Source organism: Mustela lutreola, chromosome 6, assembly GCF_030435805.1.
Source record: "Mustela lutreola isolate mMusLut2 chromosome 6, mMusLut2.pri, whole genome shotgun sequence".
Lineage (NCBI taxonomy): Eukaryota > Metazoa > Chordata > Mammalia > Carnivora > Mustelidae > Mustela > Mustela lutreola.
The window spans coordinates 97720634-97743862 of record NC_081295.1 but is presented as its reverse complement, the minus strand read 5'-3'; the positions used below and the strand labels follow the sequence as shown (position 1 = coordinate 97743862).

General features: G+C 37.2%; 1 protein-coding gene across 1 annotated transcript in view; it reads right to left on the bottom strand.

Moving 5' to 3' along the window:
* Positions 1-2264: 2264 nt before the first annotated feature.
* Positions 2265-23229, bottom strand: part of TFAP2D (transcription factor AP-2 delta) — a 53541-nt gene continuing 32576 nt past the window's right edge. The window contains exons 6-7 of the mRNA XM_059176379.1: positions 22887-23000; positions 2265-3237 (exon numbers count right to left, since the gene is read on the bottom strand). Of these exons, the coding sequence (XP_059032362.1) occupies positions 3018-3237; positions 22887-23000 (334 nt within the window). The 3' untranslated portion in view covers positions 2265-3017. The remainder of the gene's footprint in view (positions 3238-22886; positions 23001-23229) is intronic.

Below are 23229 nucleotides of genomic sequence, written 5' to 3'. Positions count from 1 at the left end.
ACTGAAAATAAAATAGATTTTTATTGGAACCTCTCTGTACACCCATTTCCTCATCTGTTAAGTGAGGACACTAACAGATACCTACGCTCATAATTACTGTCAGAACCATAGTTAATTATCCCATCGGCTAAGAGCAAACAGGGGCATGGTTAGTGCTATGTGAATGTTAGCTATTGTATCTAATACTTAGTTTGGACAAACTATTTTTAATATCTAGAAATCAGTTTCTCCTCAGGTAACCTTCCTTTACTATAAATTGTGATACTGATTATAACTTCACTTTTGTTAAAGTTCGAGTATCTACATAGTTTTCTTTATTGTCCTATACTGAGTATATCTACTTGAAACTAATATGATATAGTGAAAATGTTAACTTATTGAAATAAAAAGAGCTATTTATAAATTACTATGGAAGAAGCAATCCAGATTGAAACACTGAGTTTTGGGGAGGAAAAAAAGTAATTGGTCCTTTGGCCCATCTTGGACAAAGAACACACACACATTCATTTACTCATTTATTTAAAAAGTGTTGAGTACCTATTATATACAAGGCAAAAGTTGGTATGTTAACAATGTCTATTAGAATATGATAATAAATGACTCTAAACATGACCAGTCCATCAATTCATTTATGGCCTAATGGCTGGTTAAGTTAAACAATGGGTGCTGTCCTTTTAAGGCTCTTAAGACACCCAGAATCCTGGTAAATAATATGCACTGTAGTTATTTATAGTTATGCTTTTGTTTCCAAGGCTAATAGATAATAACACCCCACTGAGGTGTTAAGAACCCCAGCTAGTCACAACTATGGGTGGAGAAGGTGGAACTATAAGTCAGATCTAATTTTTTTATCTGATTATGGGTGAACATTTGACATGGTATATAACTACATTAAATATCTAGCAGATATGCATATCAAAATGCCATATTAAATACATATGTAATTGGTAATAATAAAAGGAATAAAAGAAAGTGAATATGGAAAATTCATTAAGGAAATATTAGTAGCCCGTATTATCTGTATAGAGCCTTCCTATTACTTAACAAGCTGAAATATTCATCATTTTTGTTTCATGTGTATATTTTACAATATGGGAAATTTCATGTAAAATGGAATTGTTCACTTTGTGATGAAATTTGGAATGGCAGCAGAATCCCTGCTTTATTCTATTTTATTTCAAAAACTTTAATCCATGAACAATGGCAAAATTTAAAAAATGGAACTAGATAAACACATGAAATCACAATTCATTACTTTTACATTTATTTTAAGCTCTTCTATGGTATAACTATAAAACACCTTTATCATAGAATTCCTCAGTAGTGTCTTCTCTTAACTGAATTTAGTTTAGAAAATTTAGAGTTTCATTGATTATGGTTCTTTTCTGTACAAGATTGAAGATAAAGATCAAATAATTTTAAGAATTAATGTTAGGTAAAAATATTTTGTGTGCTTTCCCCATGAAAAATCTCAAGCAGTTTCCTCTCAATTAAAAATAATACTAATATTCCCGTGGGCTTATAATACGGCAAATTACTTTTTGAAAGTAATTAAAATGAGTTAGTAAGAGGACATATTTTCATGCTAAACGTGTATCAGGAGTCCATATATTATTAAAATAATTCTTTTCATAGATGATGACCTATATCTTTATTTGCCTAGAAGTCTGAAAATTGTTAACAATAGAAAGGTCAGTACAATGTGATACCAGTCAGGTTTCTTGACACATTCAAGTTTAAATGGACCAAACTTTCATTCAATTAGCACCTGGCTTTTGCAGCCAGGAAGCTCTTATTTTCAGTGTCTTAACTAAAGGACAATGAAGGTATAAGAACAAGCTATTAAAAAAAGGAAGGATCTTAAAAGCAAAAGTCTTCTCTGATCATCCTAGTTTTGTTTTCTTTGTCGAACACAGACCCGGATGTTTCTGTGCCTCTAAAGGTTTAGAACACAGCCATCAGGCATTTAGAAGAAGAAGGCAGAAAAAGAATGGCTCTTATTGTAACCAGATAATCATTGGCCACCAGCGCTTCAAGGCGCCTCCACCGGTCCCCTGGACTTGTCTCCTATCTCTGAGGGGCAAGGATCCCTGGAAATATCACTGTTCCTATTCCTGTGCTTTTCCAGGCAGCAAAATAGCACTGCTTTCCTTCAGGAGCCCAAGAGTGGCAAAGCTACCCTTTCCTGTATCCATCCTGCCCCGAGCCACTAAGTGCAAGTCTATTTCTTTGAACTGTGAGGTTGGGGATGTGAAGAAAATGAATAGAAGAATTCATCTCTTAGCTCTTCCATATTATGCTGTCTCTTCTTAGTTATGGGTGGAGGGAGGTCCTAGGGTGGGTTGGGAATCGTCATACATAAACAGGGCAGATTTTTCTGGAATTTTTAAATACCACCAAGGCACTGGTAGTTAAGTAGGGTAGGGGTGACCAAAATTTCAGGATTTCTGTCAATCCACAAGACAAAGATTCGTAACTGCCCTTTTCAGTTCCCAAAGCATTTATTGATGGATTGATTGCCAGACTGGTCTATTTAATGGGAAGAGGCACTCTTCTGTTCCCAGGGAATTAAGTGAAGAAAGACTGGAGCGGTAAGCACTGGTGGTGGATTCCAGTTGGTCATGCTTTCTAATCCCTAACTACATGGTTGGATAAGAAAGTGCATCAGTTAGATGTGAAAAAACATGTGCTGTCTCTCCAGAGTCCAGAAGTTCTTAAAAACTGTGATTTATATCATCTGGAACAATAAATTACGTGCACAAAAAGAGTTTATCATAACATAAAATTAAAAAGTGACAATTTCATCACACAGTTACACTGCTGTTTTCCTTTTTTTTTTCTTTTTTTGGGGGGGTTTGTCCTTTTTGTTTCATTTTTCATTTCCATTTTTGTTTTTTATGGAGGGTTGGGGGAGGGTAGAGATTTGGTCCACTGAAGATTAATCACCCTCAATGATATATATATTAGAAAAAATATCAGCAGCAAGACTCTCTAGAAATAGATTCTGTTTGATGTAGCTAGTCTGTCTTTTCTGTTTTGCCCTCTTTCACGGCAGCCTCTGAAGTTTTCCGCAGGGGGGCTTTCTCCGAGTTGGCATGTCCTTGGCCAGAATCTGCTGCTCCGCCATTTTTGTGGGTAGTGTGTTTTTCCAAGTAGTTCAGCATTTCACTGAGGACTGTTTGGAAAGTGCTTAGGGCTGCACATATTGCTGGAGTCCCAAAGCCATGAGTGATCAAACTGGAAATGAGAAGTGGTAAGGAAAACGAAATGAACAACTTGCAGTATGATACAGAACAAGCATCTGATCCAGAACATTCAATCAAACAGACATTTATTGTGTTCCTAAGGGGTGTCAAGCAGTAGGAAAGATAGAACACAAGTCAATGTATATTTTTTGTCCATAACAAATTCAGGATGCATGTAGACTTGTCATGGAGAGACTGGAAAAACACTAATGATCAGCAAACCTAAATATTTAACACAGGATTTGGCTCTGATTCTCTATCTCATTAAGAAAGCCAAAATTTAAAAAAAAAAAAAGGCAGAATTACAACTTTCTGTACGTGGGAAGCATCTCATTTCTAAGAATAACATTTATATTTGTATGAGTATAGTTCACACAAGAAGAACTAAAGATTGGCTGAGTATTCTTGATGGTTAGCTGTTCCTTTGACTTCATTCTTCTCTCCTTCATAGTAACAAAGGTTTATCTGGGTACACAGTCATCTAGCTGGAAATGACATTTTTAAGCTTTCCTTGTAGTTATGTTTGGACATGGGACCAACCTTCCTACACTAGAACATGAAGGGAAGAGTTGTATGTGATTCCCACCTGCTTACAAGGAAATTGAGTGCTCTTTATTTTTCTCTCAAAATAGTTATGCAGCTCTGCAGACGAAGATAATCATCTTGGTGGTACAGGTAGAACACGACTGAAGAAACTCACTCACCTTCAGTGTCCTCAGTGAGAGAAAAACAAAATTCTCTCTTATGTAAGCCACTTCATGTTTGGGTTTTAGTGGCTAACCAATTAACTAATAATCATAAGTAGTGAGTAAATGTAGAGAGTGTTGTTGGTAACTGCAGCACACGTAACCCTTCCAGTCATGACCACCTCTAGCTGAACAAATACGTAATTGTAGATTCACTGTTGTGAACAGAACACCCCTAGCTTGTTCATTTTGTCAATTGTTTCTGAAGTGAGACTCTGCCTGGCTGCTCCCCATAATTAATATCTTGTAATAATATGGAAATATATGTTCGGCATATATAATGCATATGTTATATACAACATAATATGTATTATACATTCAATAGGTAGAGCTAGTAACTGCTCACAAGTCCTAGTATCATTGTTATGACATTAACAGTTTTTAAATCAGACAGTATCATCCTCCAAAATGTGTTAACTTGCTTGCTATCCCTCGTAAGTTATGTAATCATTAGGAGCAAAAATAAGGAGATTTTAAAACAATGCAAATGAAGGATTTACAGTCCAAGGTAGCCTGTGGATATGCCTGAATGGTGATAATAACAGGATCTATCACATGAAATTGCTTCTATTAGTCCATAAAAAGGGCTCAGGATGTTGCCAGACCTATAGTAAGTGGACAATAAATGGTAGGTATCGTTGGCTATGGGATACTCATGGTAAGAGTAAAATTTTCTGCATGTCTCACACTATACTGCACAGGTTGCCAGCACATTTCAACTGAACATTTTACAAATGTCATAATCTGTGCTTGGGTCATAATCAATATACATTAAAAAGGAAAGTCTTCAGTCTTCAATTATTTAGAGAATAAGAACCGGTAGTGCTTAGACAACTATGCACGCCAATATTTGTAGTATAAGACATTATCATAATTCAAGCATCTGCATATCTTTGTTACAGTATCTTGCATTGCTGAGCTGGAAAACTGATCTCAGCTCTGTTTCTCAGTGAGATAACTAGAAGGGAACCCATATGCTTTAAGATCTATCAGGGAATCTGGACAACACATGGAATTGATTGGAGTGGTGGAAGAATTAATCGTGGTGGCTGCCACAAAAACAACTGAGTGAACCCGTTCATTAGTGTTGAAATACTTGGCTCTGGTTACAATCGGCCTCTCTGCTCACGCTTAATTCCTTTGATTGAGCTCCTTGTACCACAGGATGAATTTTATTGTTCTTTCTAGTGCCATGTCCTCTTGGTGAAGACTGCCCTCTTTATCTATGGCAGAGTATGCAGAATTCAGTTTCACTAGGTTAAATATTAAAATTAATAAGCCAATATTTGAGTTCGGAACATATGCCAGGCCCTGCTCTACATGCTTCCTTCTGTATCACCTTCTACAATCCTGGGAACAATGCTAAGAATTAGGTATGATTATTTCCATATAATCATATGAAAATAATGTGCAGAGTTAAGTAATTTCTCTGGGAAATCTGATATTCTGCATTGCCTCTGTGCCTATGTTCTCAGGATGTGGGTGTGTTTTATTTTATTTTATTTTATTTTATTGTTTTAGAAATCACATTCTGTTGGCAGTTTTAGCTTTGTTTTTCAAAGTTGGTTCTGTAGGCAGACTTGTAGGCCTGGAAAATGAGAATACTTCTTACTCTTTTAAGACTGACGTTTTTAAAAATCAAGTACAAAGTGGGTAGGTCTATAGAAATGCTTTAATTCTCCATGTGAAGAAGTAGTGTCCCCATAATGAAAGATACTTAAGATGGTCTCCTTCCTTGCTGATGGTCCTGCTTGCTTTTACACGATGCAATATCATTAGTAGGATACACTTTCATCTGTGCCCTGCACTCAGAACCCACCATGCCGTCTTCACACGGGCTCTGGCTGTAGGCACTTTGTGATCTGGAAGAAGTTATTTAGTTTGGTAAGATGACAATAGTCTGACTAGGACATCTGCAAGTTCTTTCCAACCCTGACCTTCAACCCACAGGTGCTAATGCTCTTCTTTAAAGCCAGGACATGGAAAGAAGGTTATGAAAACTGGAAGACCACTGAGCTCAACTGAGAAGTCTAAAATGGATTGTGGAATCTTCAACACCAGGAAAGTAACTGTTTATGTTGTATGCCTGAAACTTAATATAATAGTGTACTTCAATAAAAATAAACAAAACTTAAAAAAAAAAGAAAGGTAATTGTTTGGAATGTTATCTTTCAACATGGGAAACACCACGTAAATTGTTAGTTTCTTTCATTTAACACTACCTGCATATCAAAAAACATACATGGCACACCATGTAGGATAATAAGTACAAAATATAGCTTCTGTTCTAGCAGTTTTCAGTGAGGTTTACTAATCCAATAATTAAAGCAATTTAATATTGTGTTAGAATAGTGCTGAAAAGGGGCACCTGGGTGGCTCAGTGGGTTAAAGCCTCTGCCTTCGGCTCAGGTCATGATCTTAGGGTCCTGGGATCGAGTCCCATATCGGGCTCTCTGCTCAGCAGGGAGCCTGCTTCCTCCTCCTCTCTCTCTCTGCCTGCCTCTCTGCCTGCTTGTGATCTCTCTCTGTCAAATAAATAAATAAAATATTTAAAAAAAAAGAATAGTGCTGAAAATAGGTGTATATCTCATTCATAGTGGCAGACAAAAAGGTGGAAAGGAATAATGTAGAGTCCACAGAAAAAAAATAAAAGAAAAAAGAGAAATATTAAGGCTGACTTTCAGTCTTAGAAAATAAACTGAGGTCATCTGTTTATGATCTCTAAAATCTTTGGTAACAGAGATCAATTTTGCCTTTAGAAGTATATTTTTCAGCACAGACTTAATATTGATGTTATACTTGGCATGTGCACATATTTTCATCACATCAACAGGAGAGGGCATTTCACAGGCAAGTATTACCTGGGTTAAATGGTAGCCATGAACGCTTTGAAGTAGGTAGGCAAAATTTAGAAGTTCTTCTAAATTCAAATTCATCTAAAAGTGTATCCTCAGGAACAGAACAAGTGAAAGAGCCAGGTAGCATTGTGCTCCCCGTGTCCTCATCATGCCACATTTTCAAAACTGTTGAAGGTGGCAGCTAAGATAAATGCTGTATCAGATTTCCTGTCATATTTGCATTTCTCAGGCCTCCTTCCTCCCCTCTTTGCAATCATGTGTTTTAGGTCTTTATTTTTGAAAGGCTGATCTCAGGTTCCTCACTTCTCTATACCCAAACCTGGTCATTCCTACTTGGGCACCTTCGTTTGACCTCCCTTTTTTTCTCAGCCGAGCTTGAAGTCCACTGACCCACTAAAGCTCCTTGGATGATATGGGGGGGGGCGAGTTAGTTTCCTGGTCCCTTGATTAAGACATTGAAAAAGATGTGCTCCTGCCGAAGGATAGAAACTTGCCAAAGTGATAAAAGAACTTAAATAGAATTTTTAGGAGAAAGGAATAACATCTCTGCTACCCAAACTGTAAAACCAGAGCCTGGAAGGATCACAGGAGGACAGGGTTAGATCTCAGTCACAAAGGGATGAAAAGCCCTGGGAGCCATATTCGTGGACTCATAGTCCACTGATAATCCAAGTATGCTAGATCTTAGTAGAATGATGAATAATATGCTATATGTGTCTCTAAAATTCTGTGGTAATATAAATCTAAATCAGTAATCTAAAGTTATAGTCTCATCTTAAAAAAAAGAAAAAATACAGGGGCACCTGGGAGGCTAGGTCGTTGTGTCTGCCTTCAGCTCAGTTCATGATCCTAGCGTCCTAGGATCGAGTCCCGCATCAGGCTCCCTGCTTAGCAGGAAGTCTGCTTCTCCCTCTCCCACTCCCCCTGCTCCTGTTCCCTCTCTCACTGTGTCTCTCTGTCAAATAAATAAAAAAAATCTTCAAAAGAAAGAAAATTAAAAACTCTTTAAAAAATACAAAGTTGTTAAAATAAAAATAAACCACGAATGAACAACAGCAACAAAAATAAACAGGGCTGTGTTAGGACACTATCATCAACCTGTACTCTATTAACGGCCAGCACTTAACTACTGCTGACCTCCAGAGGCAGGAGCCTCAGGCGAGAGTGGTGAGAGGGGGCGGGGTACCTCAGTGTCTGGAATGACTGACTTGGTGAAAGGCTAACGTTTCCCAGGCTTCATTTGGGAGTCTCTGAAGCCCATGGTAGTAAGATTCAGTGTAAGGTTAGGTTCCAAGAATGGGAAAGAGGAATGCTGCAGAGAAGGGCAGGAGGGGAGGGGAGATGGTGCTATGTTAGCAGAAGAAAGATTAAATGGTAATTAAGATACTCAGCCTTCTTTTCAAACAGTTTAATGTTAAAACTGGCAATGATATAATGAATGGAGTTGAGACTTTTTTTTTTTTTTTAAGTATAGGAAACTCTTATTTCAGGATAAAGAAAATAGGCATGTGCTTTTGAGAGACTGGAGTTGCTAAGTAATCTTTAAAAAATCTAGAAGATGGGAGAGAAGGTGTGAAAGAGAACAGAGCAATCTTCCTTAATAATCAAGGGGCGGGGTGGAAGGAGACAGATTTTGGGAACTCTAGTTTATTAAATTACATTTAATTCATCCCTTAACAAGTTTCTTGCAATGGGACATTTAAAAAAAATGAAGATTTATTTATTTTAGAGACAGAAAGAGAGTAGGGAGGAACAGAGGAGAAGGGAGAGCGAGGGAAAGAATCTCCAGCAGATACTGATGAGCTAAGCTTGGGGCTGGGCTGGACCTCATCACCCTGAGATCAGGATCCTGACGTTACAACCCCAAGCCGAAACCAAGAGTGGAATGCTGACCTCACTGTGCCACCCAGGCGCCCCGGTAATGGAACATTTTTAAAATCAGGAGCATTGAATGTTAGTTTACATAGGGTAAGATTGACCCTTTTAAGGAACACAGACTGTTGAATTTTGACAAACGCATGCAGTTGTGTTACCACTACAATTACCCAAAATGTTTTCTCATGTTCCTTGCCCATCAATGCCTTCTCTCCCAGCTCCTGGGAATCAGTGCTTTAATTTCTATCCGTGTAGTTATTACTTTTTCCCAACTGTCATATAAACTGAATAATAAAGTCTGTAGACTGTTATAACTTGGCATAATAATTTTGAGATTCATCCATGTTGCGGTGCTTATCAATAGATCATTTTTTATTGCTGGTTAAGTATTCCATTGAATGGATTTAATTACTATTTGTTCATATAATGGGCCCTTACAATTCTGAAATGTTAATATTGTAAGAGACCATGGAAGGGTTCAGTAAGGAGCCCAATAAAGTAACTGCATTTTTTAAAAAGATTTTTTTACTTTTAAGTAATCTCTACACCAACATGGGGCTTCAACTTATAACCCCGAGATCCACAGTTGCATGTTCCACTGATTGAGGCAGCCAAACCCCAGTAGTAGTATTTTTTAACAAAGTATTATCAAGGACTAAAAATGCATGTTACTATAGGCTTTTACAAAGCATCTTATAAAAATCTCCCCAAATACCATGTGATAAGTCAAGAGGACACGTGAATAGTTGAAGGCCAACTTAGGGAGACTCACAGCTGGTTGGACAATGAGACCCAAAGTGTAGACCTAGGGCACTTGTCAGCCTTGAAGGACGTTTCTGGATGAGTGCACCCAAGACTCTCCCATGCATCCCCCTCTGCCTGCCATGTTAACTGACAGTAAGATTGAAGGCATCCTAGATTTAAGTGCTGGCATTAAAATAGAGAGGAAAATTCCTGCCTTGGATAATGGAACCAACATTTTAAAATATCTTAATGTGGTTAAAAAAAGCATTGTGGTGGGCCAAAATCAAAGGTGTGAAATTTAGGGGAGATTAAAAACATATCCATTTGCAGTATCCTGACAGAGAGATCTGACCCAAGAGCAATTCTTTGGGAAAGGCTCAGCAAATCAGTAAATCTAAGCTAAAAAAAACAAAAACAAAAACAAAAACAAAAACCCAAAAAACAAAAAACAAAAAAAAGCAAGAGTCAAATTTTAGGTTTGGATCACAACTAGTCAGGCTTACAAGCTGTATTTACCTTGAACTATTCTCTCTCTCTCCCTAACTAGATTCCAGCTCATTGATTTCATTTTCCTATTACAGTTTCATACCGAGGAACAGGAAGGTTCTGACAACTCACTGTGAGCATCACAATTACCCATTGAGAAAATCCAGGCTGCTAAGTTTATGGCACCTGATGTCAGAGAAAATGCAACTTCTATTTAATTGTCATGGTCTTAATTTTATTCATGGTTTTAAAAACTCCTATTCTGCTAGATCCCCCAATAAACATTCTCGAGAGCATCTTTCTGCAACATAAACCATCTTTTCAAATTGGCTGAGCTCAGAGACAGTAACTATGGCTGGATCTAAAAGATGAAATTCTACTTCTGACTTTCCCCCTAAGTGTTAGGATATGTTCAGATTACAGCAATTGGAGGGATGGCTCAGAGCAGAACCACCCTTTTTAGGGAGAGAGTATGACTGTTTGTACACATGTACCTGCCAAGTTATACTGTTCTTTGTCTTTTATAAGGTGGCATTCCGGGGTCACCCAGATGGCTCAGCCCATTAAGCATCAGACTCTTTGATCTCAGCTCAGGTTATGATCTAAGGGTTGTGAGTTCAAGCTCCCTGCATTGGGCATCATGCTGGGCAGGGAGACTCCTTAAGATAAATACATAAATGAATGAATGAATAAGTGAATGAATGAATGAATGAATGAATAAAATTAAAGTAAAATAAAATAATTAAAATATAAGGTGGCATTCTGGTTTCCTCTTGACCAATGGGTTTGACCTGAATAAATTCTACTGATTATAGACTTCAACTTTTTTTTTTTAAGATTTTTTTTATTTATTCATTTGACAGACAGAGATCACAAGTAGGCAGAGAGGCAGGCAGAGAGAGGAGGAAGCAGGCTCCCCACTGAGCAGAAAGCATGATGTGGGGTTCGATCCCAGGACCCTGGGATCATGACCTGAGCCGAAGGCAGAGGCCTTAACCCACTGAGCCACCCAGGTGCCCCTAGACTTCAACTTTTTAAGGGAAAATATATTATCATAGTTCAAACTGTATCCTCTACCAATAAGGTTAAAAATGAAGAAATGGAGACAGAAATGACAGAGGTAATAATAGAAGATGGAAAAGAAGAAATTGCTATTTGAGAGAGAATAAATTATAATCCTCTTCTTTTTCCCTGTGTGGTTTTGCCAATAAGACATTAGGAAAAATCCAGCTTTAACTCAGGGTTTATGCTTATAAACTACTTGCCATGAATGAGGAGAATCTATCAGGAAACTTCTGTATAATTGAAATTTCACAAACTTCTCATCACACCTTGTGGTATCTCATTAAGTGCATTTTTTATTTGTGGCTAAGGCCTTATAAGTAAGTTTTTCTTGAAAATCTTCAGGCATGGCTGGGCAGCTCAGTCAGTTAAGCATTTGCCTATAGCTCAAGTCCTGATCCTGGGGTCCTGGGATTAAGCCAGGCAGTAAGCTCACATGGAGCCCTGCATCAGACTCTTTGCTCCATAGGGGCGCTGCTTTTCCTTCTCCCTCTGCCTGCTGCTCCCACAGCTTTTGTGCATGCGCTCTCTGTGTCAAATAGCTAAATAAAATCTTTTATTAAAAAAAAAAAAAAAAAAAAAGGAGGGACACCTGAGTGGCTCAGTTGGTTAAGCGTCTGCTTTCAGCTTGGGTCATGATCCCAGAGTTCTGGGATTAACTCCCACATGGGTCTCCCTGCTCAGCAGGGAGCCTGCTTCTCCCTCTCTCTCTCTCTGCCAAATAAATAAATAAAATATTAGAAAAAAAGAAGGAGACAGTCTCCAAAGCTTCAGCCCTTACTTGGAATATAAATTAATAGAGGATTCTGAAAAGACAACTGCCTAAGGAATAAGAGCTATTTTACTTCCCGTAATCTAAGTAAATATGGTTTATACTTCAGTAGCTTTGTTGTATGCTAGAGAAATGTTACAAAACTGTTTCCATATTGCTCTAGCTGTCCTTCAGAAATGCTTTAATTGATCTGTCTAAACTGATTTAAATTAAAACACTAAAGCTATTTTCTAAAACATAGCCTAGAGCAAATGCCTATGGAAACTCCCCCTGAATTCTTTATACCTAAAGAGTTGGGCCTAGGGTCCAGCACATCCTTTCTAAATACTAATAAGGAAACACTAGTTTAAAATGTATTGAAAAGGTGGGGCACCTGGCTGGCTCAGTCAGTAGACCATGTGACTCTTGATCTTGGGGTTGCCAGTTCAAGCCCCACATCAAGGGGTGGAGTCTACTTAATAATTAAAAAAAGAAAAAAAAGTAAAGAATAGCAAATAAATAAATAAAACATACCGAAAAGGAAATGCCAGTCTCGTTAGCATTTTCAGGTGTGTATGACAACAGCGGATGGATTTTTCTAGCTTTCTTTTGGGATACAAAAAGCTGAATGTATTTAGATATTTTTTATACTACAAACTAGGAGACAGAACATGAGTAGAAAATAGCCCATTGTCATCATTTAGGTATCTGAGTAAAAGCTGACTTTATTTTGTCAAATTTCAACTTTCTACCTGGAAAATGTCTGACAAGCAACCATCTCTTCTTCTTTCAGTGCGTATAAAAGTTGAAAAAGTTGCGTTATTATTCTCATTACTTTGTTATGTTGCATCATTCCAATGGGTATTTGCTATCATGTATCTTTGATTCCCCGAATTACATACAGATGCAACTGTCACCAACCTCAGCTCTGTTTTGGCCGCTGGGAGGCAGGCAGGCAGCAAGATTTAAAGGGAAGATAAGCCTCTGTCTCTTTCCCTCCTGGATTATTCAGCTACTACAAGTTTAGGTCCAAATGTAGCCTGAGGCTCAGTCTGTACTCCCCACTATGGTTTTAGGGGGCAGTCAGAAAAATGCCTTCTTCCACTCATGAGAACAGTGGTGAATGCAGCAGGCTGGGGAACACCCCTGGAGAATACCAGCAAAGGATTACGGGGCTTCTCTGCAGAACCTTACTTCTTTTCAGAGCTAGGAGGGTAAGGCACTTCATCTCTTGGAAGCAGCGCAAATCCTGAATATAAGTCGTGGACAGAGAGTAGAGGAAAGTAGCTGGGGCTTATCCTCTTAAAAGTTGATAATATCTACCCTTTGTAGCCTATGTCTTGGCCATGGACACAGAGGAAGAGAGGGACTGTCTGATTGTGCTGATTTTCTACATAGATTATATCGTCCCATGGCCCCAGTGGAGTTTAATTAAACTCCATTAAATGGTTCCAGTGGGGTTTAATTAAAGTGCATAATGAAGGTATACAGTTCTCTGGTGGTGAGAAATTATTGAAATCTACACACTAGCAAGACCTTGACAGCACTCACAAACTTTCTGTGCTTCCTTCAGCTAATGCTTCTGAACCACAGATACATATAAAGTCACCCAGAGAGCTTATTAAAAAAAAATATCAATGTGTAGGTTCCCTTCCAGAGATCCTGATTTAATTTACTTGGCATAGGTCCAAAACATCAGCATTGTTAAAATAATACCTATTCAATTTAAATGCAGCCAGGAAGCTGGGTATGTTCCCATAGGGCCAAGAAGTAAACCCTTCTTAGGAAGGATAGGCTGCTATCCTTCCCAGGAAAAACAGAATGAAGAACGTCAGCATTTTCCCCTAGAACGTCTGTAGAACCTTAGTTCCATGGGCTGTTAATAGTGACTCTGAGATAAAAAGAGTTCCTGTGATCACGTTTTGGAAACATGGAGCTGAGCATTTCTTCTATTCAAAAAGGGTACTGGGAGTTTTTGAAATGCTAATTTGTAACTGGCATATGTCAAGCAGATTATAATAGGCAGGGTTTCCTGAGCCATATAACAGTTGACCATGAGACACTTTCAAGGAGTACCTCATGGGGCTAGAGTTCTACAAAATTCAAAACCTCTCTTTGGAGAAGTTTATTTATGATTGCCTTAATCTCTGCCAGATTGGGATATGTGCTGCCCATCTACTGCCCTAAGGTCATGTTCCTCCTGCTCTTCTCAGCTACTTACTCAGGTCCCAAAGGGGATTGAGTCCTTGTGATTCCATTTTACTTCAGTCCAGCTCATTAGCAAAGGAGGCTACGGATATAATCAATGCACACGCATTTGAAACACCAAAGTCAATCACATTCAAGTCAACTTTCTGAAGGTAAAGACATTTTTAACACTTGCACCCTACTTTTGCATATAAGAATACAGATTAGGAATAAATGGACTATCTCCTTACATTTCTCCCTATCAGAGATTCATATTTTCTATATAGAATAAGGTTCCTGAAACCCATCCTGAGTGCTTCCTGCAGTCCTATGCTCTCTCTCCAGACTGTCCTCCAATCCACAGTTCAACAAAGACAGAAATTATTTAAATTCCCAAATATCTTCACCAACTATGCATTCCCCAATTATTCACACATGTTGTTTCTACAGTGCCATGTTTGGAACTTGTTAGAAACAGTTGCTTCTCATTTCTGTCGTTTGAATTACTAGTCTCCCATGTGCTATACCTAAAAATCATTTAACATGTCATCAAGTGATCTTCGAGGGATGCTTTTATACATAGATCTCCAGCAGGCTTTGGTTTGGTGCCATGCAACTTGTGAAATACAATAAATATTGGCAACTGATTTATTCAATTTCCTGCTTAATGTTAAATAAACGTAAGTAACTTAATGTAGATTCATACAAGAAGTTCATCATAGTTCCACCTGTCTGCTAAGGGTGTGGAAACTGTTGCCTGTTTTATTTTTAGCCGACATTTTTACTAGTGAAAATTTTACTTCAAGGGAGACTATTTTTACTCTTATGTAAATAGAAATTATCCATATTTAACTAGTGAATAAGACCTGAACATTTACAGGTATGTTTTTCTTTGCACCTGGGAATGCCACACAGTTTTTGAAGTTTGAGTTTTAAAGTTGAATTTCAATCTTACATAGAAAAGGTTAAGTGGAAATACAGGACTTTTTTTCCTTCATAGTTCAGTCCTGTTATTTTGAATATTCTTAAACAAAATGGTCCTGGAAGTCCTCTTGAATGCACAGAACATCCAGAAGGAGGCTTACTAATTTTATTTCTTACATGCTAAGAAGCCTCATTGTATAATTCAATTCATGTTGTTTTCTTTTGAGATTAGAGATTAAATGGAAATTTCTTCATTTCTCTTCTGACGCTGAGTGATTTCATAGGATTAATAGAATCACCCATTGCTGATTACCTTCCCTACCACTTTCTCATTCAACTAAAAGGAGAAAAAAAAAATCTATATACACTTTAGGCTCCTTAGAGGCAACCAAACATGTCGCGTTCAAGTAGAGACATGTGCACTCTCCTGCGTCAGCTGCCGAGAGTATAGCTTTTAGAAGAGAGTAGCTGACTGGAATTCATGTCATATGTGGAACAAAAAGAAAACAGGGATGGCGCATCTGGGTGGCTCAGTTGGTTGGGTGACTGCCTTCGGCTCAGGTCGTGATCCTGGAGTCCCTGGATGGAGTTACGCAATGCACTACCTGCTCAGCAGGGAGTCTGCTTCTCCCTCTGACCCTCCCCCTCTCGTGCTCTCTCTCTCTCATTCTCTCTCTCAAATAAGTAAATAAAATTTAAAAAAAATCAAAATAAATGAAATCTTGCCATTTGCGACAACATGGATGGAATTAGAGCATATCATGCTTAGCGAAATAAGTCAAGCAGAGAAAGACAACTATCATATGATCTCCCTGATATGAGGAAGTGGTGAAGCAACATGAGGGCTTAAGTGGGTAGAAGAAGAATCAATGAAACAAGATGGGATTGGGAGGGAGACAAACCATAAGTGACTCTTAATCTCACAAAACAAACTGAGGGTTGCTGGGGGGAGGGGGTTTGGGAGAAGGGGGTGGGGTTATGGACATTGGGGAGGGTATGTGCTTTGGTGAGTGCTGTGAAGTGTGTAAACCTGATGATTCACAGACCTGTACCCCTGGGGATAAAAATATATGTTTATAAAAAATAAAAAATTAAAAAAAAAATAGAAAAGAAAAGAAAAGGGGGATGAACGGCCCAGCAAGAGAAAACTCAGACACCAGAGCTGTCTCAGAAGTTGAGAGGGAAATGGAATTAAAATGACTATGGAAGGCCCCCAAGAAGTGGGACATTAAGGAGACAGATGTTGCCTCAGTGGAAGAAAGGCATTTCAGATAGATTGTCAGAGGTAGAAAGGACATGTAAGCAATGAAAGAACAGCCTATCATTGAAAGTTTTTAAATCTGGAATGGACAACCTAACAAGTACCCTGGAGAGAAGATCCAGAAATTGTAAGGGACCTCCTAACATTGAGAATCAATGAAGAAGATGTTGTCACCAGCAAATATACAGATATCTGGGAAGTACCTATCTATTTCTTGCTTTCAGGAATTATGGGAAGAGTAGGAGGGTTTATTTCTAAGAAGGTGTGATGTCAATTCACTTTTTGACTAAAAGGGAAGAATTAAGCCTATTGATTATTTCACTTCCCTAACCCATGCTTCATTTAAAACATCACGGCCCTGGGAATAACCCAATGGAGAATACATCCAGGACCTAATAGAGATATTATCATAATCCACATCAATGAACATATTTATTGGGTATATACTACACGCTAAGTACTATGGATAGATAGAGGAAAGCATTTCCTAATTACCCCAGGTCATTACCTGTATTGTGCTTAATCCTTTCTTACAAAATCTCTCATATATTATAAGTTTTTGAAAGTAATTTTCCTCCACATTGCAAGTTCCTAAGAATGGGACAATCCTTGAGTCCCAATCTTTGCACCACTGGCCATTACCACTGTAAAATACAAGAAACAATAACATTTCAGGCTCCTAAGGTGGGTGCTGAGAAAGAAAGCTTCCTCCTTTTTCTGATTGGCTGTTTTTTTCTGAACAGAGCATTAAAGATAGTCTGACTCCCTCCCCTTCCTTATATTGTCAGACATGTTTTTGCTTGACTTCAGATTCAAGGTGATTATGAGAACGTAAGAGATAAAGAAGGGAAAAGTTGCTAAGACCTCCTTGAGATTGCAAACAGGGAAGTTCTTAACATTGTAGAAAATGAGCGCCCTGGGCTTCTGTCTGAGCTGAATCTGTTCTGTCCATGAGGCCCCATACCACCTTTGTCTAATTGCCACTGCTGTTCCTGGGAATTGTATCTGTGGGGTCTTGTGCAGATTTCAATCAATTCTCTTCCCCTTTCTAGGAGTGTTAGAGTGTCTGCGGTGTGCTCTACACTTTGGGTGGTACTCGGTACATTATAAATAATGAATGAGCCTGACTGCTGTCATTTTGATGGAAACAAGCAGGTTTCCAGGCTATAGGTTGTGAGAAAGGTCACTGCTGTACAATTTCCCAGAGCACACAGGTATGTCAACTACCACAGAAGACTGGAAGTAGTTATCTGTGCTTTATGAGGTCAGATCATTCCCTAGCTTTATCTGGACATATTCAATGGACTGAAAGGAAGACACAGCCCTTGAGGTACCAAATCAACCACCCTGTAAGGTGTAATTCAAGTGGTCCACATTAGGAAGTATTTTTGACCAAATAAAATAATAGCAAAAGTCAATGTTACTAATCAGAGCATTCTCTATGCTTATCTGATTACACTCTCTCCTTACTTCTTTCCCAGCCAGAACTCAGCAAATACAATAGAAAAATCAGATTCCACCAATGGGCTATTCTCAAAATCGAATGTGTTATGCTTCTTCTCTAACTCATTTTTCTCTTGACCTTATCCTTCTATCAAAATTAAAGTTACCGCTGTCAGTAGGAAATTGTGAAAGAGACACATTCCATGCTGACATGTTTTTACCCAGATTATTAGCAGAATAATAAATGTAGAATCCTTTCAATACATTGGTATACAAGACAGAACTTTATATAATTCTCAGTGTCACTTTAAAAATGAATTAGAATTGTTTTTCTTCCAAAGTAAAAAAAAAAAAAAAAAAGCTAATAGTCTAGAAACATCCTAGGGCTGCAGTTCCTAAAGCTGTCTAACTATTAGAACCAACTTCAGAATTCGGCAAACAACCCAGATGCTCAAGTCTAATTGCTAGACTTGACCTGTTAAATTAGAACTTTTAAATTGTATTCCTGTCTTTGAGTTGTTTTTTTTTTTTTTTTTTTTTTTTTCTTAAGAAGCTCCAAGAGAGATTTTGCTGTGAAACCAGGTTTAAGGGCTACACTTAAAAAGTGTGAATGAAGTCTTTTTCAATGTCAGGCTACAAACTGACCTTTATTGTCCTATTAAGCTATTCTTTTGAGGATTTTTTAGATAAATGCAGAGTAAAAAAAAAAAAAAAGACATACATTTAAACTTGATATACATCAGGAGACTTTGATTTGGGTTTTAACTGGAAATGTTAACCATGTATCTTTTGTTTAAAAGGACATATAGTTTAAGACATGTAGAAAAATGAAAGTGGACATCTACCTTATCTTATATATAAAAATTAACTCAAAATCCATCAAAGACCTAAACATAAGACCTACAACTATAAAACTCTTAGAAGAAAATGGGGGAAAGCTTCATGACTTTGAATTTGCCAAGGATTTCATGGATATGACACAGGCAACAAAAGTTAAATAAAAAAAAAAGGCAAGATGAACAGCATAAAAATTTTGGTACATCGAAGGACATAATCAACAGAATAAAAAGGCAACCTACAGAATGAAAGAAAATATTTTCAAATCCTATATCTAAAAGAGGCTAATATCCAGACTATATAAAGAGCTTACAATTCAATAGCAAAAAGGGAATAACCAGATTAAAAATGGGTAAAGGACGTGAATACACCTTTCTTCAAAAAATGGCATAGAAACAGTTAAAGGCTTATGTAAAGATGCCTCACATCATTCATCCCTAGGGACATACAAATCAAAACCACAATGAGATTCACTTCATACACATTAGGATAGCTGCTATTAAAAATAAAAATAGAGTGGCACCTCTGTGGCTCAGTGGGTTAAAGCCTCTGCCTCCGGCTCAGGTCATGATTCCAGAGTCCTGGGATGGAGTACCACATCGGGCTCTCTGCTCAGCAGGGAGCCTGCTTCCTCCTCTTTCTCTCTCTGCCTGCCTCTCTGCCTACTTGTGATCTGTATTTGTCAATAAATAAATAAAATCTTCTAAAAAAATAGAAACAGTAAATAGTAAGTGTTGGTATGGATGTGGGGGAATTAGAACCCTTGTGTCCTGTCGGTGGGAATGTAAAATGGTGCAGACGCTAAGAAAAACAACTAACATATTTAATTGGGTACATACCATGTGTCAAGTACTGTGGATAGAAAGATGAATGCATTATCTAACTACCCCAGGTAGTTACTGTACTCTGCTTAATCTTCTATTATAAAATCTCTTTCATGTATTATAGGTCTATGATAATTTCTCAAAAAATTAAAAAGAATTACTATAGAATATACGAATTCTTTTCTGGGTATATATCCAAAAGAATTGAAGCAAGATCTCAAAGAGGTATTTGCATATCCATTTTGATAGCAGTACTATTCACAACAGCCAAGAGGTAGAAGCAACCCAAGTACCCATTAAGGAACCAGTAGATAAGCAAATGTAGCATATACAGACAATGACTATTACTCAGTTTTAAAAAGGAAGGAAATTCCTTTTTAAGAATTTCCTTCCTTTTTAAATTAATTTAAATTAATTAATTTTAAATTAATTTCCGCTACAATATGGATGAACCTTGAGAACATTATACTAAGTGAAATAAACTAGGCACAAAAAGACATACTGTAGGATTCTACTTACATGAGTCATCTAGAGACACAGAGTTAAAATTAAAATCGCAGAGACAGAAAGTAGAATGAGAGCTGCCATGGGCTAGGGGGAGAGGAAATGGGGAGTTGTTTAATGGTTATAGAGTTTCAGAGTTGCCAAATGAAAAAGTCCTGGAGAGCTGTTGGCACAACAATGTGCCTGTACTTAACACTGCTAAATTGTTCATTCAAAAGTGGTTAAGATGGTAAATTTTATGTAAGTGCTTATTATCACAATTAAAAAAGATATAATTTAGGAAGTTTGCTATAAAGTGAATTTTAGTTAAGTGATTTCTATCCTCCTACGACCTTCCATTATGAAATCGGAACATCTCATCAAAATAAATAATCTGGAATGTAGTGAAAACAAAGCAAATAAAAAATCTGGAGAATCTTAAAAAGGGATAATAAATAGGAAATCATAACTTTCTGATACTTAATATATACTTAAGTATACTTAATATATAACAATATTTATAATACTTAAATAATACTTAAAATAACAAAATACTTAATATATAACAATATTCATAATAATAATATATTATATTTGTGCCCATATATATTAATATATAAATAATAATACCAAAACTGTATTGATGATACTTTTATAAGTAGATAGACCATGTAGTGTTAAATTCTTTTAACATATGGCTGTATATTTGGAGTTGCTGTGACTAAGAATCTGCAGCCATACGTAACCTTAAGAGTTTTAACCCAAAATATAATCTCTTTTTTAACTGAGGATGGGAGGAGGGGGGGCAATTTTCAGTATATGTAGCTTTTTTCTGGACAGCACCAGACTAGCTTATTATCATATTCTGCATAGGGGGGAGGTAAATACAAGCAAATAAAGCCTAGGAAGGAAACACTCAGCTCAAGTTTAGAAGTCAAAGTTTTCTCTTTAAGGAGTTCTATGACATTGATTTGGCAACTAACTACAGTATCAATAAATTAGCAGATTGTGCCTATGCTGAGCAAATACATGGCTTGCCTATTTATTTTACACTGTTGCTAGTATTCAATTTACACATTGATGCTGTATTTTGTTTTGAGTCTGAAAAAAGACAGCTCACTGTCTGATGAAGGCTGTGGCACCTGTAACTAGAAATAACCTCGTAGCTATGATATAAAATCTGAATTCCCTGTGTTTTAACAGTAAATTCTTCTATAGAGTGTATTTGTCACTTCACAAACTTCCTTAAATCGAGACTTGATTTTGCATAAAAATTAAGTTCAGAACTGAACTTCTGTAAAAATTACAAATATCTTTAGTGTGGATAAAAAATATGAAAAATATTTGTACAGATAGGACAGTGGAGCAAACCATACCTTCTAAACCTTGATTGGCAGCAAAGTAAACAACCCATCATTCACTAAATGCTTACTTTATATTCATTATCTCACTTTATTTTTCACATATTAATTTATTTAAAGTAAGCTCTATGCCCCAGGTGGGACTTGAACTCACAGCCTCAAGATCCAGAATTACAAGCCAGGCCGGCTCCCCTATATGCGTTCTGTCATGTTAGCTTACTATTGTCATATAATGGAAGGGTTCTTATTTGATTTAAAGCTAGGGAGATTGAGGGTTGGAAAGAATGCATGCCACCCCAAAACTACCCAGCTCACCAGAATGAGGGTCTGGATTTGAAGATGGTTCTATGGACTTTGAAGCCTCTTCCCCTTAACTTCTGGGCATTGCAATTTCTACCAATGTTATTATACTCACTTTCATTAACCCAACTGAGTGCTGGGAGAAAAGTCCTGTGAGATAGATTTTTGGTCTATCTGGTGCATTTTTAGAAAGTAAACCCAAAATATAGTCTTCAAAGATGTATCTACCATATCTTAAGGAGACTTGTGGCATGATGCCAGATAAAATACTCTATTTAAAAGTCTCTGGTGTTGCAGATAAAATTCCAACTCATCAAAATATCTACTATTTTATATAATGCAGTGTCCTCCCTGACAGCATTATCATTAGTGAGAGGTACTGAAAACATTTTAAAATTTAATGTACAATTGTCTTTATTTAACATTGTTTTTATTTGTTTGCTTGCTTTGTTTTGTTTTAAGTAGGCTCCAAGCCAGTGCAGAGCCCAACGTGGGACTTGAACTCAAGACCTGAGCTGAGATCAACATGGTGAGCCAACTGAACCACCCAGGACCCCCTGCTTAACATTGTTTTTTAAACCAAATAGTGATAGTTAAAAGAAGATAAAATATTTTTTACATTGATGAGAAATATCATGTAAGGCTTAGAATTTTAGGGCTTTGAAACTGGAAGTTACCTGAGTGATTATCTTCTTCCTTTCCATATTGCATGTAGGGTATAAATTAACCAGAAAAAAAATTCTATTCTTCTCCAAAGCAAATCAGAAAATAAAATATTAAATGCGCTTTCAATAACACATTCCAGGAGCTTTAAAATATACGTGTGGTCTAATTTGAGTCATTTGCAGCTTCTAATTGGGCAGAAATTATTAATATACACTTGTAAAATCAGTGTATGATGTCCCATTAGTTTGTGTCATATCACCTGTCCATTCAACAATGTACCTCACCAAGATAAAGAAGTTATTTAAATGGTTTCAGAATCCTGATTCAAAAGTGTTTTTACTTGGGGTGCCTGGGTGGGTCAGTGGGTTAAAGCCTCTGCCTTCGGCTCAGGTCATGATCTCAGGGTCCTGGGATCGAGTCCCGCGTCAGGCTCTCTGCTCGGCAGGGAGCCTGCTTCCCTTCCTCTCTCTCTGCCTGCCTCTCTGCCTACTTGTAATCTCTGTCTGTCACATAAATAAATAAAATCTTTAAAAAAAACCACAAAAAACAAAAGTGTCTTTACTTGAAATAATATTGTTCACTTGCAAAGTCACAATTTCCTCAAAATTGCAAAAAGACGCTAAATTTTCTGATCTAAAATGTTTCATGCGTTAGTTATTTTTATAATTTGATCTTATATGCTTACAATTTCAAAAGATCCAGTCAGTCACTATATGAATATATAAGTGCTGTCTTTAAATAGAACTGTGATAGGAATACGAAAGTATCTGGGTTCATAAAGATGACTTAAGAATTTAAAAGAGAGTCTGCGGAGATTGGAAAACCAGTCTTACCTGAAATGTGTTAGGTGTCTCTGGATGTCAAGGTCTAGAATTGGAGTGGGTCTGGAGGATCCCAGTGGTGATCTGTCTTGGCTCAAGAGATCTTGGAATTCTTTACAAATTTGTCTAAAATAAAAAGATTCATCATTGAAATTGAACTCTTAATATGGGGCTTTAATTTCATCCCACGATATTTACCAAAAATCTGCTTTCTCACTTAAAGGAGGATGAAATTAAAAAATTATAATTAATTAATTAGCTAATTAATTAATTTAAAGAGGACTAGGTTAATGTTCATAAAGCAACCTCCAAAGTTCCATCTACAACAAACAGATGAGGTTCACAATGGTGACTT